This window comes from Dreissena polymorpha, chromosome 13 (genome assembly GCF_020536995.1).
Source record: "Dreissena polymorpha isolate Duluth1 chromosome 13, UMN_Dpol_1.0, whole genome shotgun sequence".
Classification (NCBI taxonomy): domain Eukaryota; kingdom Metazoa; phylum Mollusca; class Bivalvia; order Myida; family Dreissenidae; genus Dreissena; species Dreissena polymorpha.
The window spans coordinates 22,338,135-22,352,320 of NC_068367.1; the positions used below are offsets into that span (position 1 = coordinate 22,338,135).

Sequence of the window (14,186 nt, forward strand, 5' to 3'; positions counted from 1 at the left end):
CAAAAATGCTCCGCCGAATGCAAATACCTGAAAAACAGGACAAATGAAAACTTGGATAATTTCATTATTTAAAGGAATATCAAAATGAAAAGAAGGGCAGCCTTAAAACTCAGTCTGCACTTTAAAATGATACCATTGATGATATGATCCATAGTACATGTTGTCAGTTTTAGTCGCTAGAACTCTGAAGAATTTGAATAGAAACAACTTTTGGCTTAAAGCGTGCATCCCCAAAATGGGGGAAATAAAATCTGGTGTAAATTTCTTATGCAAAGGAATATCACTAAGAAAATATAAGATTTAATAAATTACAATTAGCACTTTAGAAAAATATAAGTTATGATATGATGCAATGCACCCTTTTTTAGCTTATGCCACTGGAAATATGGATGTTTTTATGGAAAACCAAAATGGCTGAAAGCAAGTATGTGAAAAATAGGATGAAATTAAAACTTGCACAACTTCATTATTTAATAGAATATCACAATGAAAATATGGACAGACATAAAACTCAATCTGCACTTTAAAATGATACCACATATGATGTGATCCACAGTTTATATTCGAAGTTTTAGTCGCTAAAACTATGAAGAGTTTAAATTGAAAATCAAATGCATCGGCAAAATGGGGTAAATTAAATCTGGTGTAATTTTATTATCTATCAGAATATCACTAAAAAAAGAGGTGAGTCATTAAACCGAATCAGTACTTTAATAAAGATGTCAATTGAATAATATCCAGAGCATATTTTCTTAGTTAAATTTGTCACAAGTTTACTGACATTGCAATAAAACGCGAGTTTTCCGAGAATAGCGTAAAAATTCAGCAATGTTTGTAACGATTCTTACCGTAACCTCCAATGATGTCGATTGTTTTCTGAATTGGTCTGGTGAAAACATTACCCAGCAATTGAAATATAACATATTCATGCAATGTCAACACGGTACTCACTCTAAATTCGCTCTTAAGTTTGTAACTTTTACCCGCTTCGCAATCAAAATGGCGTCGTCCAGATTTTTCTGCAAGTCTCGCGAAATCCCGTAACGTGTGAGAACTCGCCAGTGCGCGATATACTCTAAGAACCGACCTGCTTATCTCTGTTATCTACGTCTCTGATGGAACACATGCCCGCTCCGTTTATTGACACATTGTTCCGTACATTCGATTTGTTTAAACCAACTGCAAACAGTATGACAATGATCGGTGAACCAAAGGTCTCACCTAAGTTTGGACAAATATAAGCATTTTGTTCCTTTGACAGACTTGAACGCATGTCGGAAAGACATTTAGGCAGGGTCAAAATCACGAAAGACGACACAATTCCCTTGATAAGTGAGCTTAACAAGGCTTGTAACTTATGACTTGTTTTACCCGAAACTTTACACAGTCACCTCCCTTGCGTGATAAAAAAGTAAATATGGTGCTTATATTGGAGTTCGCCACAGTTAAATACGAGTTTTCTCTTTCTGTCAATTCTCTCGCATTATCCAACCAAGGTTATTCCATCTTGTTTACAACGCAACTATACAAAATGCAAAGAAATGACACACGTATTTCCACTTTTTGCAATAAACTGAAACTAGATAGTGTGAATGATAATATACACACAAGCCAAATCATCAAATATTTTAAAGAATTTATTACAACCTAGGGAAATCAAATAGTTGTTTTTATCAAACAATAATACAAAAATATGAAAAGTTTAAACGAGAACAAAATAGATTCATGTACACACAGCTTGTTTTAAATCTGGATCATACAATATACATACATGTCAGACCAAATGATTAATGCCTTTAACAAAAAAATTAAAACCACAAGCAAAATTAAACAAATAATAATGTATATATCGTTATAATAAGTGTCCAGGCAAAACATGTTTTGAAATAAACTCATAATTTATTTAAAATTCTTCAGAAGTTAGAAGGTTGATCTTAAACTTGTTTTCAAAAAATCATATATTTAATTTAGAAAGGAAATCATTTTGTTTATTTCCTCAAACAAAATGTTCATTTCATTTTCTGAAGAATTAGTAAAATATGCACTTTTCCATTACTTTTTTATTAACAGTCATGAAACATTAAAATATATGATTTTAACAGTATCTTAAACTTATTTTTTACAAATTAAAAAATCTTATAAGCATCTACCTATGTAGTAAAAACAATTGTAAGACACATTTATATACATGTAAGCAAGTGTACATTTTACACAAACTTGACAAAATTTAATTAAAACAACGAGTAAAACTGCACATAATAATTTTTTGAAAAACAGTTTATTTCAAGATTGATGTCTTATTACACCGTCACATAATAGTGTGTATTGAACTTTATTTCCATACACATTTTGGTAATAAATGAACAAAGAATGTGTGTGCTTTGTATTATTTGCTAGTTAAATGCTGCTTTTAAGCTAAAGGCTTGAATGTGATAAAAGTAAGATCAATTAGTCAAGCCCAAAATAATGGCATCACACAAATGTATTTTGATTAATAGCATATTTTACTAAATAAGAAATGTGTTGGTTAAGCTAATTAATTTATGCAGGCCTCACATACAAAAAAGGCAGTTTTTCTCCCTCTCCAAATTTGTTTGATTTTGTATTTTTAATTATATTTTAACATTTTTATGTAAAAGAAGACATTGACAAAAAACATCCAAAGACACAGGCAGTTTTTATAACTAGATTTATATATTTTTTACACATAAGTATTAGGAATAGCACCATAAACAATAAGGGAATATTTAAGGCATAAGTAAACAAAATTGAATTCAATCAATTACCTCTATTTCTTAAAATATCTAACATTTAAGGATAATAAGCTGCAATTAAACCCAACCAATGCTTAAAAGAATATAGAGGATATTTGTTCATGTCCGTGTAAGTGTGTTTGTTATTTCACGAGTGATCATAGAAAATATATTTTCACGAGTGGCGCAGTCACGAGTGAAAATATTATTTTTCTATGATCAAGAGTGAAATAACAAACGATCTTACACTGACATGAACAAATTTTCTGTTTCTTTTATGCCCCTTTTTCAAGGAAATAATGAACAGCTGTTTCCATTTTGCTGAAAAGTTACCCTTTCTCTGAGTTTTTCATTTTGTTGAGGAAATTACGTCATTATTCCAGGGACATTATTCAGTTAAACTCTTACAATGTAAATAAACGGTAAAAACAGCATAAAACTAAAAGAAAACGTGTTGGATTAGGTGGAATATTGAATTTGATGTTGTTTCACTCGTGATCAAAGAAAAATATAAACAAGGATATAAACAAGGGAAGTAATTCTTGATACGATAATCTAAAAATAGAGAAAGGAATTCCGAAAATTTGTTCTTTTCATCGGTGAAAAGAACAAATGTGTTAATTTCACTGCTGTTATTTCACTGCAGAAATGTCATATTTTATCATTAGGTATAAAAGAAAATCTTTTTAATATTTTTCAACTTGTGTAAGTCTGACACAGTATTTTCATTCACTTTCCATTTATATATTCAATATTAGCCACAGTTCAGTATTCATTGTAAAGCTGGTACAATAAGAATTATATTCACAGCTATATTTACATTCCGCAAGATCACATTTGTTCACAAATCTGGCTTTTCATGAAATATAAGGGTTGCATAATGGCTTTGTAAACCTAAATCAGAACACTTTTCATAATTCTTTGAAACGAACCAAATGAGTTAAACAGAAATAGTAATGTTAATTTTTTTTTCTTTTAAAGAGAATTTAAGTTAAACTGCTATCTAGAAATTACTGGATGGTGTGTTAAATAAAGATCTGTAACACATATCTAAATACACTTTGCAGGTATCTCAATCAATATCTTTTAACTATTGAATAAAAAAAAAGTTGCAACAAATAAAAAAAATCAAATTCAACTGTTTCATTAGTTTTCAATTATCTCCTATCTTAAAAAAAATATTCTGAGATTTACTTTAAAGTTCACGTGTAAAAAAATGAAAGTGTGATACAGACAATCTTTTAACTATGTTACAGGTTCAATCTATGTTGTCTTTGGTAAGAATTACCCAGTAACTAGGCTACTACCAGTACATGTTTTCCCAAACAATATACTAAGACAGAATAGGTGATAACCTGTATAATCCAATGCCATGAAAACATTCCAGACAGTCTCTGAGATAACAGCGTTGAATGAATGTGTGTAAAATATTGTCCCATGTTTACCTGTGCAGTCTACAAAGGGTGAACTGCGGGACACTTTCCACCTAGATTGGATTTCCATTTAAAAGAGACTTCTTCTAAATGAAAAAATCCATAAAAGCGGAAAGTGCTGTCTGATTTGCCTGTGTGAATAGAACCAGCTAATCTGGGACAATACCTAATGCACATGCATTAAGCCCAGTTTACAGAGAGCCAACTCAAATAATGTGATAGGTATGAAATGTTTGATTGTCAGCAACCTGACACTTTAACAACTGGCATCACATTTGTATGAACATTAAGACTAACAATCACAATAGAGCTATTGCAACAAAAAAGACCAAGTTAAACTTTCTTACCTTTATGGGCCTACTTTAAAGTACACCTTAAGTTATTAAAGATGATGTTTAAATTTTTCATATTGGTATGTAATTGAATTTATATATATTTGTAGCAATTCTTTTACACCATGTTCTTGGTGTTTTTTGTATAATATTATGTAATGGAACAGCTAAACCAAATTGTGTGTGGCCTAAACGTTAGCTGTAATAATAGAGCTATGAAACAGCACAGTTGGTACATGTACATGCATATCATAAAAATATCGACAGAATATAGCCAACAAACATAAACCTGACACTGAATTGTTTGCATGAATATATTAATGCACTTCATGCTATCCTTTATCTCATGATACACTGGCACTAAAACAAAACAAATATGAAAATAGGGCACAGTTCAAGCACGTTTCTCTGTGCTAAATGGGTTCAGAACTATTACATTAACGAGCTATATGTGAGTTAGACTCTAATCAAAAACCATATTATCCTAGTTCTGATAAAACTGGACTTAATGCTTGTGTGTAAATTGTCAACCCAGAGTAGCCTGTGCAGTCTGCACAGGCTTATCAGGGAAGAAACATTTTACTTTAAACTATTTTGTCTTCAAAGGAAGTTTCTTATAAACGAAAATCTAGTTTAGGCAAAAAGTGTTGACTATGATTATCCTGTGTGGACACTTAACTCAAACATATGTTACAGGGGTTCATCTTATCAAAGATCGTACGAAAATGTAAACTTACGATTGAATTTTGTAATTTTAAAATATAAGTGTTTATGATTTGCATGTTTCAAATATGAAGGATATTTGACAGCAACATTGAAAATGAATGGAAATGTTCAACAAAAGTAATAATAAATGTGACGGTTACTTTTTTATGGCGCTTCGAAAATTGCATTGTTAAGTGAGAATGTCGTATGATCTTTGATAAGACGGGCCCCTGATGCTCAAGATAAAGTGTTCTTATTCTGCAGATGTCTTTACATTAAAAAGATAATTATTGTGCTAGTTATATTGATTCAAAAAATAATTCATCTAAATGGGAAAATATTACTTGAAAAATAATATGCAAATGCAAACACAATTTACCCTTACACAAATGTACAGATCATTTACTACATGTAATATCAAGGACAAATAGAAAAAGCTAAAGTAACTTAATTATGATTCTAAAACCAATGAACCAGCTCAGTACATTCATAGTACTTAAGACATGTACCATTGGCAAATACACAATTACAAAATAATGCATCACGCATGAAGTCTGTTTATGTTTATTAAGCAACCATAAAGGCTATAATAACAGGTTATTTTTTTCCATGATCAGCTGTCAACATAAGCTACTTGAAACAAGTCTCCACACAATTTTTTACCATGCATATCAACAAAACATGCAACAATCGCCTTAGTGAATAAATATTCATATAATTGTATTGAGCCATAGGTTTAAGCACTTGACTCCTGATGATTTTAAAGGGATCTTTTCACGCTTTGGTAAATTGACAAAATTGAAAAAAGTTGTTTCAGATTCGTAAGTTTTCGTTTTAGTTATGATATTTGTGAGGAAACAGTAATACTGAACATTAACCATGCTCTAATATAGCCATTATATGCATCTTTTGACGATTTTAAAACCTAAAAATTATAAAGCGTTGCAACGCGAAACGATTGAATAATTTGGAGAGTTCTGTTTTTGTCGTTAAATTTTGTGAAACTACGAAGATTGCTTATATAAGGTATAACATACGTCTAGAATGTGTACTCGGCGGAATAGCTCAGTAGGCTAGAGCGTTTTTACTTCAGGACTCTGGCAGGACTCCAGGGGTCACTGGTTCGAAACCTGCTCCGAGCAATGTTCTTTTCCTTTTTTTAATTTATTTCTTGATTTTTTACTGGAGCTTTTACGATCCAATGTTTACATTTATCAATATAAAGCATTTAATGAATAAGTTTAAAAATGCCAAAATCTGTGAAAAGGCCCCTTTAAAGTGTTGTGTTACAAATGTTTACCATTGTTCATAAATGCTCAAGTTCTTTAAATTAACTGCTGTTAACACATACTGAATTGGGTATACTGAAAAAAAACACGCACACACAGGCATATTTTACTGGGATAAAAAAAAAGGTTAATGCATAATGCAATATTGCATAAATATTATAATTTGATAAGCTAATGAAAGACTGGTTAAGCTTTGTTTTCATGCTACATGTAAATATGAGGTTGGATCCAAAAGTCTGGTGACAATCTTTTACTCATTATTTAACCAACTCATATCATTGACATTTAATGTTTGAAAAGACAGGCTTTTCAAGGGCTCTCATATCTTGGAATCATATTAACACTTTAATAATTTTTTTTTAAATTAATTTAAACTTTTGCCATTGCAACCCATGTACAGTTTAGCACTTGTTTGTTTAAAAACTGTTGGATCATCCCTTGCACATAATAATTGTATCAACAGTAGAAAACAGATTACTAAGAGTCCCCTTTGTTGCCACGTTTATCACAGTGTGTGACCTTGACCTGGTACACCTCCTCCTGGCTGCTGTAACTAGGGGGCGGGTGCTTCTCTATGTCGTTGTATGATGGTGGACACCGAGGCAAGGTCTGCGAGTTGATTGAGCTGCCTGAAATACACACACAATTTTAACCCATTTATGCCTCGTTGACTCTCCCATCTTTCTAAATTGGATCAAGTTATTTCCAAAATTAGGGATGTCTGGTATATTTATTTCTATTTTTAGAATATTTCTTACCGAATTTCGTTCAAGCAAACAGTGAAAACCCTGATGAGACGCCGCATTATGGGGCGTCTCATCTGGGTCTTCGCTGTTTGCCTAGGCCTTTTTTTCAGGACGCTAGGCATATATGGGTTAATAGAGATATTTGAAAAGTTCTGAACTAAATACACCTCATATTTAAGCTGAAGTTCAACTAATAATTTTAATCAAATTAATGGGTTACCATTTATAATTAATACAATATTTTTACAGCAGGTAATAGTATGAGACTTTCTAGGGCTTGTACTCCTGGTACAAATAGTAAGTCCCAAAGTACTTACCTGAGCCTAGGGTGAGTGCATAGGGAGGGGGCCCCAAGTGGGGACAGCCAGAATTGTTCCCGCAGTATGGAGGCGGGGATATCACCACTTCATTAGGGATAACCACTGAGCCTGTAGCACCGCGGTGACCTTCACCTGGATATAGAAACTGACCATTTAGAAATAGTCATCAGCATCACTGTTGTTGTCATCCTCCTACTAAACTATCATTATGACGATGATGATGATTATCATCAGCATACACACAAGTAGCAGAGAATCATAATTGTCATCACCACCAGCATCATCAATAGAATCATCATCAGTAGAGTATTGATAATTGCCATCACCATCATCGTCTTTGTCGTTGTCAACAACAACAACAAAATCATCATCATCATCACCACCATTATCATCATCACCACCACCATCATCATCATCATCTTCTTCTTCATCATCACAGGGGCGTCGGAAGCAAATTAACATTGGGGCGGCAGAGGGGTTGGGTATGGGAGGGTGTATCCCCCTACGGTTGGTGGGAGTCCAGATTTTTTTCCCCAAATGTAAGCATCAAATGGTGCATTCTGGTGCGTTTTTATGCCTGATACCTGTCTATTGCAGGCATATTCTGAATTACAAAAGTTGTGACAGACAGACAGACTATGGAGAAGTGATCTCTATATGTCGCAGTTTGAACTTTGTAGCAGGCGACACAACAATAGGGATTATGTGGTTTGAATGAACGTTCTTCTGGATTTTTTACCCGAAATTCCGCTTTGGAAATTTGAAATTCATTGGTTGGTTTGGAGTAGACATATTGAAATGACAAAAAAGTGGTATAAAACATCTAATAAGTTTTTTAGAATTATCAATTTACTTTGAGTTATTACAATTAATTCAGGTATCTTATTGGGGTATCTTTAATTCTGTGATAATTAAGGACTATTGGATATTGGCACATTTGTTTCAGGTCATACTTTCCTTTATATTCATAAAAAGAAGCAAAGGATTAGATCACATTGACAATTAAAGATTCACAGGTTTATTACTCAAGGATGAAGGGATTATCGTTATAAAAGAGACCGATCAATTAACAATATAATTGACCCGTACGGGCGGGTGATGACAATCAACAATAAACGTGTCATAACCGCGAAAGTGTGATTACCTTGCTTTGTGATAAAGATATTTTCAAATATACGGGTATTGATATGAAAAAAAATAAAAAAGGTCTTTTCCGACATTTCATTTATGCCAAAAATATTGGGGCGGCGGCCGCCGCCCCTGCCGCCCCAATTCCATACAATGTATATATATATGCATTACACATGCAAATCATCTTCAATTTGTCATCCTATGACAACCCAGTGTAGATAACAAATGCATGTAAGACTTGTATCAACTTAGATCAATCACCAATCAATGATATAATTTTTTATAATATCAAAAGCATTTTGACTTCAGTTTTGAACATGGGAAGTTCAATATTTTATATTCTTTGTGGACATATACATGTCAGGGTAAATAGATCAGGCTTTAGCCTTTACTGATTAGACATGAATCTATGGACTAATGTAAACCAAATTACCTGCAATTTAGAGTCTCATATCATAAACCATAGCAAACAGAAGCCTAGACAAAAGAAATAAAAGGAACATAAACACATCAAAGAGGCTTGCAAAATAACCTCTACAAAGTCACAGTGTATAACAGGGATATGTGATTTGTCAAAAATTAATTTAAAGAAATCTCTGAACTTATAACATATTTGTTATATTCAGATGTTTGAACATTATTAAATTGCACAAACCCGAATGGTTCATTCAAAGATTAGCATGACAAAATATACAGATTATATAAAACTAAAACAATATTAAAATCATGGTATTATACTATAAGTATAAACCTATTGGATAATGAACTGCATAATAAAGAATGGCTTATAATTTACCCACACTTAAGTAGACATATCCCCGAAAAAGCAAGCTTTGGTTTAAACCACTTATTTGCAGGTATAAATAAAGATGATCTTTTTATAATCCTGTCAAAGTCACATACAATATCACCCATTACTATTTGAATGACACCACCATTGTTGAAAGGAAAGAAACAGGATTGTTTGTACCAAGGGATGAATGGATTGTCTCATGTCTTGCGCAATCCAGATTAGGTCTATTGTATCAAGCTAGTAACCATCAAAGCAATTGCCAAAGACTTAAATTATGTATAAGATAAAATTGAAATTAGTCTTATGACATGGATGACTTCAGTCTTAAAATTTAAAACTGATGATCTCAAAGAATGATGTGCTGGAAAAACATGAAATCGCAAAAACTCAACTATAATTACAAAACACTAAAATCATGCATAAGATACATTTATAATAATCCTCACGATATAGTAAGCTTCAATCTAAAGGAAGGTTTCCCAGCTTTAATCCAACTGAATGATGCTCTGGAAAACCGTGATATCATAAAAACAAATCATCCACTTAATGTAAACAATGGTTGTGAGTTATGAATCATCTTACAAGCATTCCTCTCACATTAATACGCAATAAGCTTAGTACTACCTACAAAAATACTGTTAACTAGTGTATTGACAAATAATAACACTCCAGTTTCTTCATAAATAATGATAATGTTACTTATTCATAAACCACAATAGCTATATGAGCCGCATCATGCAAATAATGGGTCTAAGGCCATATGCAGCCAGTGGAGCTCCAGGCCAGTCTGACACCACATTGACTTGTGTGCCTTTGTAGCAGGTGGTTCCTGACCAGACTGTGTGATGCCCTAGCTAGTCTAGAGATACTATTACATATTTGCGTTGGCACTTGTGCTTATTTTTAAAGCTGCTGTAATTCAAAGTACCGTAAAAACAAGATGTGTTTGTGAAACACTATGTCCCCCATATACTTGACCTTTGACATTGAAGGATGACCTTGACCTTGCACCACTCAAAATGGGCAGCTAGATGAGATGCACATGCATGCCAAATACTAGTATCAAGTTGCTATATTTAATATTGCAAAAGTCATGGCCCATATTAAAGTTTGACGCAAACCAACAAACAGACAGTGCAAAAAGAATATGTCTGGGGGACATAAAAAGCCCCAGTGATGTGTTCTCACCTGAAAGGTGCCTATATCTTCTTGATGACCTACTTCTATGTGACCTCGACCTATCACCCCCAGATGACCTTGATGACACGGGTGATGCATAGCGACGGCAGAACCAGTACAATGCAGCAAACGTTGCCAAGGCCAAGACTAGAGCACACAACCTGTACAGAGAACCAACATTTGTACTATAGTCTAAGAAAAACACATCACGTATTTTTTAAGTTGCAAGAGGTGGGTAAATCACCAACTTTTTTTTACTAAATATGCCATTACAATTATCTATTTATTATTTATTTTTTTTAGAAAGAAATAGTTAAAATACTGATATATAGTTATATTCTCCTCCTTCTTTTTTAAATCATCTGCTTCCTTCAAATTTTATGAAACCCTGTTGTTTGTGATTAGTATTTATGTATAAAATACCTTATATCTGGTACTTGCTTTTATGTCATACAAAAGTGAAATAACTTAGCCTGAGCCATGTAATAGCAAACTTAACATTCTATAAACAAGATTTTTTAATTTGGAACCGGTACTTACAAAACAAATAAAAATTAATGAATCTATGAATCTATAAGTAGTATTTTTCTTACAATAAAAATGTACGCACAAATTTTATTTGTAGCTGGTAAGTGACAAGAATGTTGAAACACTGTACTTTACATTTTTATTATCATTTATTCAACTGTTGGGTTAGATGTGTAGTTGCATGTAAGTGTGCATGGCAATTTACCCATAATATTCATACCATGTTTGTACCTTCTAAAATGATTTTCAGCTCTCTTTTTCTTTATGTTTGTTTAGTGACAATATATATATTTATATCATTATAAATCAAACACTGTGTGATAAACATAAACATATATATATATATAATTTTATATATATATATATAGAGAGAGAGAGAGCTTAGAAATATGTTACAAACTGTTTAAGAGATATCTATAGATTTATGATTGCACAAAGAAGAGCAAACATTAGCACGATAAGAAGAAACTACCTATACTTGAAGTAACCAAAATTTATAAATTGTAAACAGTCTTTCACCAAATCATCTTTGAATTTCGCTGTTTTAAAACAAAATTTATAAGGCATTGAGAATATACCCGATCATGCATTAAACGTTTGCTATTGTATCATTTTAACCAAATGGCACCTACATGTACATGTACAATAAGTGTTGACTATAAAATTATACAGAACAGACAGAACTCACATTTAATTATTATGGATAAAAAATAAATCATGATAAAAAAGAAAACTTACCAAAAATACCAGAGTTTATAGAACTCTGCTATATTCTCACAACATTTATCACCGCAGCAGTACTGGAAGGCACTGCAACTAAAAATGGAGAGAAAAACGTTTTAAGAATTTTTGTTTCACTTACTTCTGTAGCCATACAAATTTCTACATATTATATAATTAAGAATAATTATGACATTTATAAAACAAAGTATTTTACTAATATACAACAACATTTGATTGATTTTAACTACAATTGAATCAAACTTAGTTGTTAACTTCAATCTAAATTTCTTTAATAAAGGCTCTGCACTAGAACTTGGTATGTCTGCTGAAAAAATGACTGTAGTTTGTCATGCAAAAATGACTTTTAGGACACATCAGAATATCCATAAGCTCCGATGAGGAGTCATATTTTCTTCTAATGACACCACAAAACCTAGCGTGACGTAATAGAAGTCAGGGTAGCTCATAATAGTGCAAGCTTGTCTTGAGCTACGCTGGCAGAATATGACATAATACCCATTTTTGAAAGATGTGGCTCATTTTTTAGTTGTGTATTTGTTACATTGTCTTGCACTGACAATATCTGACCTAGCTAAGTGCCTTAAAGTATTGCTAAAATATAGATCTCTGAATAGTGAAATATGATATTGTAAAAACATTTACATTGTCAGCCCCCACATAAACTTTGAGAAGCCAACATTGCAAAAAGTGATTGGAACTTACTAGAAGTATTCTGACTTTCCAAACCCTGATTTGTGCCAACAGTATTTGCATTCTGACTGAAATCACACCAAACAATGCAAGGTTAGCAAAAATAAATAAGACTCACTCTGGGAAAACGTGGTTTAATGCATGTGCGTCAGGTGTCGTCCCAGATAAGATTGTACAGTCTTCACAGGATAATTAAGGACAACAATTTCCGCATAGACTGGATTTTTGGTAGTTATAAACTTACTTCAAACATAATATTCTATAAAAGTGGAAAGTGTCGTCCCTGAATGGCTTGCACAGGCTGTACAGGCTAATCTGGGACGACACTTAAGGCACATGCATAAAGTTCCATTTACTCAGAGCCAGGCTATAATCAATGTTCAGCAAAGGGAAAAGACTTAATTGTTATTAAAACAAGTGAAGGAGGTGTTTAATAGTGTTTAGTTTTAACTCATGTTTATTAACAAAAAAGATACACAAAATTTTGTTGAGTATTTAAGGGCTAAATGTTCTTCAAAATATGAAAACTACCTTCAATGGTCCACTACACAATGAGTATATATCCATTCTTAGCAGTGAAATAAACTTAAAACAATAGCTTCATTACAAATGCACAAAATGTTATGAACATTATTGTCATCTTTCATTTATAATGAGGCATACACAGCAAATTAAAACTTCTGCAGACATGTACAGTTTTAGAAAATGTTTATAGCAGTCATTCCAATAAATGCATTCATATATTGCTCAGCTGTATACCTTCCCTAACAGTTTAAAATCTTATCTATAAGCTTATCTGTAAACTTAATATTTTAAGTTAATATACAGGTACTATCTAATGTTGGCAGTTATATTTAGCGTTTCATGAATGCAGGCATCTACTTAGCATCTAGTAAGCAATATTTGTGGAAGTCAAAGTTGCAATTTAGAATACATATATACATGCACTTTTACTTTCTGTATATAAATATAGGACAATGTCATACATGATCCAATGGTTTTTTAAGATGATGTTTACAAATAACAAATAGATCTTTAACTAAGAAGTATAATAAGAAAACTAGTAATTTCATTGGCACAGTACACATATAACTTATAAGGGCTTAACAACGCAGACTTTTTTCACTTTCGTCCAAGTTTCAAACATACAATTTTGTATTTATGTTACATTTGCATGGATTTCACCTACTCCTATAAATATGAGGTCGATTTACATCAGCGGGGTAGCTTACGTCTAATTATTTGGACTAGGATTTCACCCTAATATTGCGTACATGCATAGAGAAACAACTAAAAGTATACTCACAGTTTTAAATAGACTCAAAATAACAGCCAAACAAATTTGGCTTGGGGTCGAAGCATGTGAGGTCATTTTGACTTTCAGAACATTTTAAATTAAATCATAATTGCAGACAAATGTCAAACAATTCAACTATCGATGTTAGCAGAAGGATTCCAAATCATTTATTAGATTCGTATTCAATATCCTCCCTTCACGGAAATCTTTAATTCAATATCTTTATAAGTATACGTCAGTGAATTA

General features: G+C 32.4%; 1 protein-coding gene across 2 annotated transcripts; it reads right to left on the minus strand.

Moving 5' to 3' along the window:
- Positions 1 to 6,876: 6,876 nt before the first annotated feature.
- On the minus strand, positions 6,877 to 14,159 carry LOC127854980 (vesicular, overexpressed in cancer, prosurvival protein 1-like). Of its 2 annotated transcripts, none has more exons than XM_052390187.1 (6): positions 13,950 to 14,159; positions 12,656 to 12,711; positions 11,948 to 12,025; positions 10,691 to 10,842; positions 7,576 to 7,710; positions 6,877 to 7,141 (listed from the first exon to the last, which is right to left on the minus strand). In XM_052390187.1, exons 1-6 carry the CDS (start codon positions 14,013 to 14,015, stop codon positions 6,990 to 6,992), a joined length of 639 nt encoding a protein of 212 aa, XP_052246147.1. In that variant the 5' UTR covers positions 14,016 to 14,159; the 3' UTR covers positions 6,877 to 6,989. The 2 variants fall into 2 exon arrangements, with proteins under 2 accessions (XP_052246147.1, XP_052246149.1); XM_052390189.1 differs by lacking the exon at positions 13,950 to 14,159 and adding an exon at positions 13,175 to 13,425.
- Positions 14,160 to 14,186: the final 27 nt, after the last annotated feature.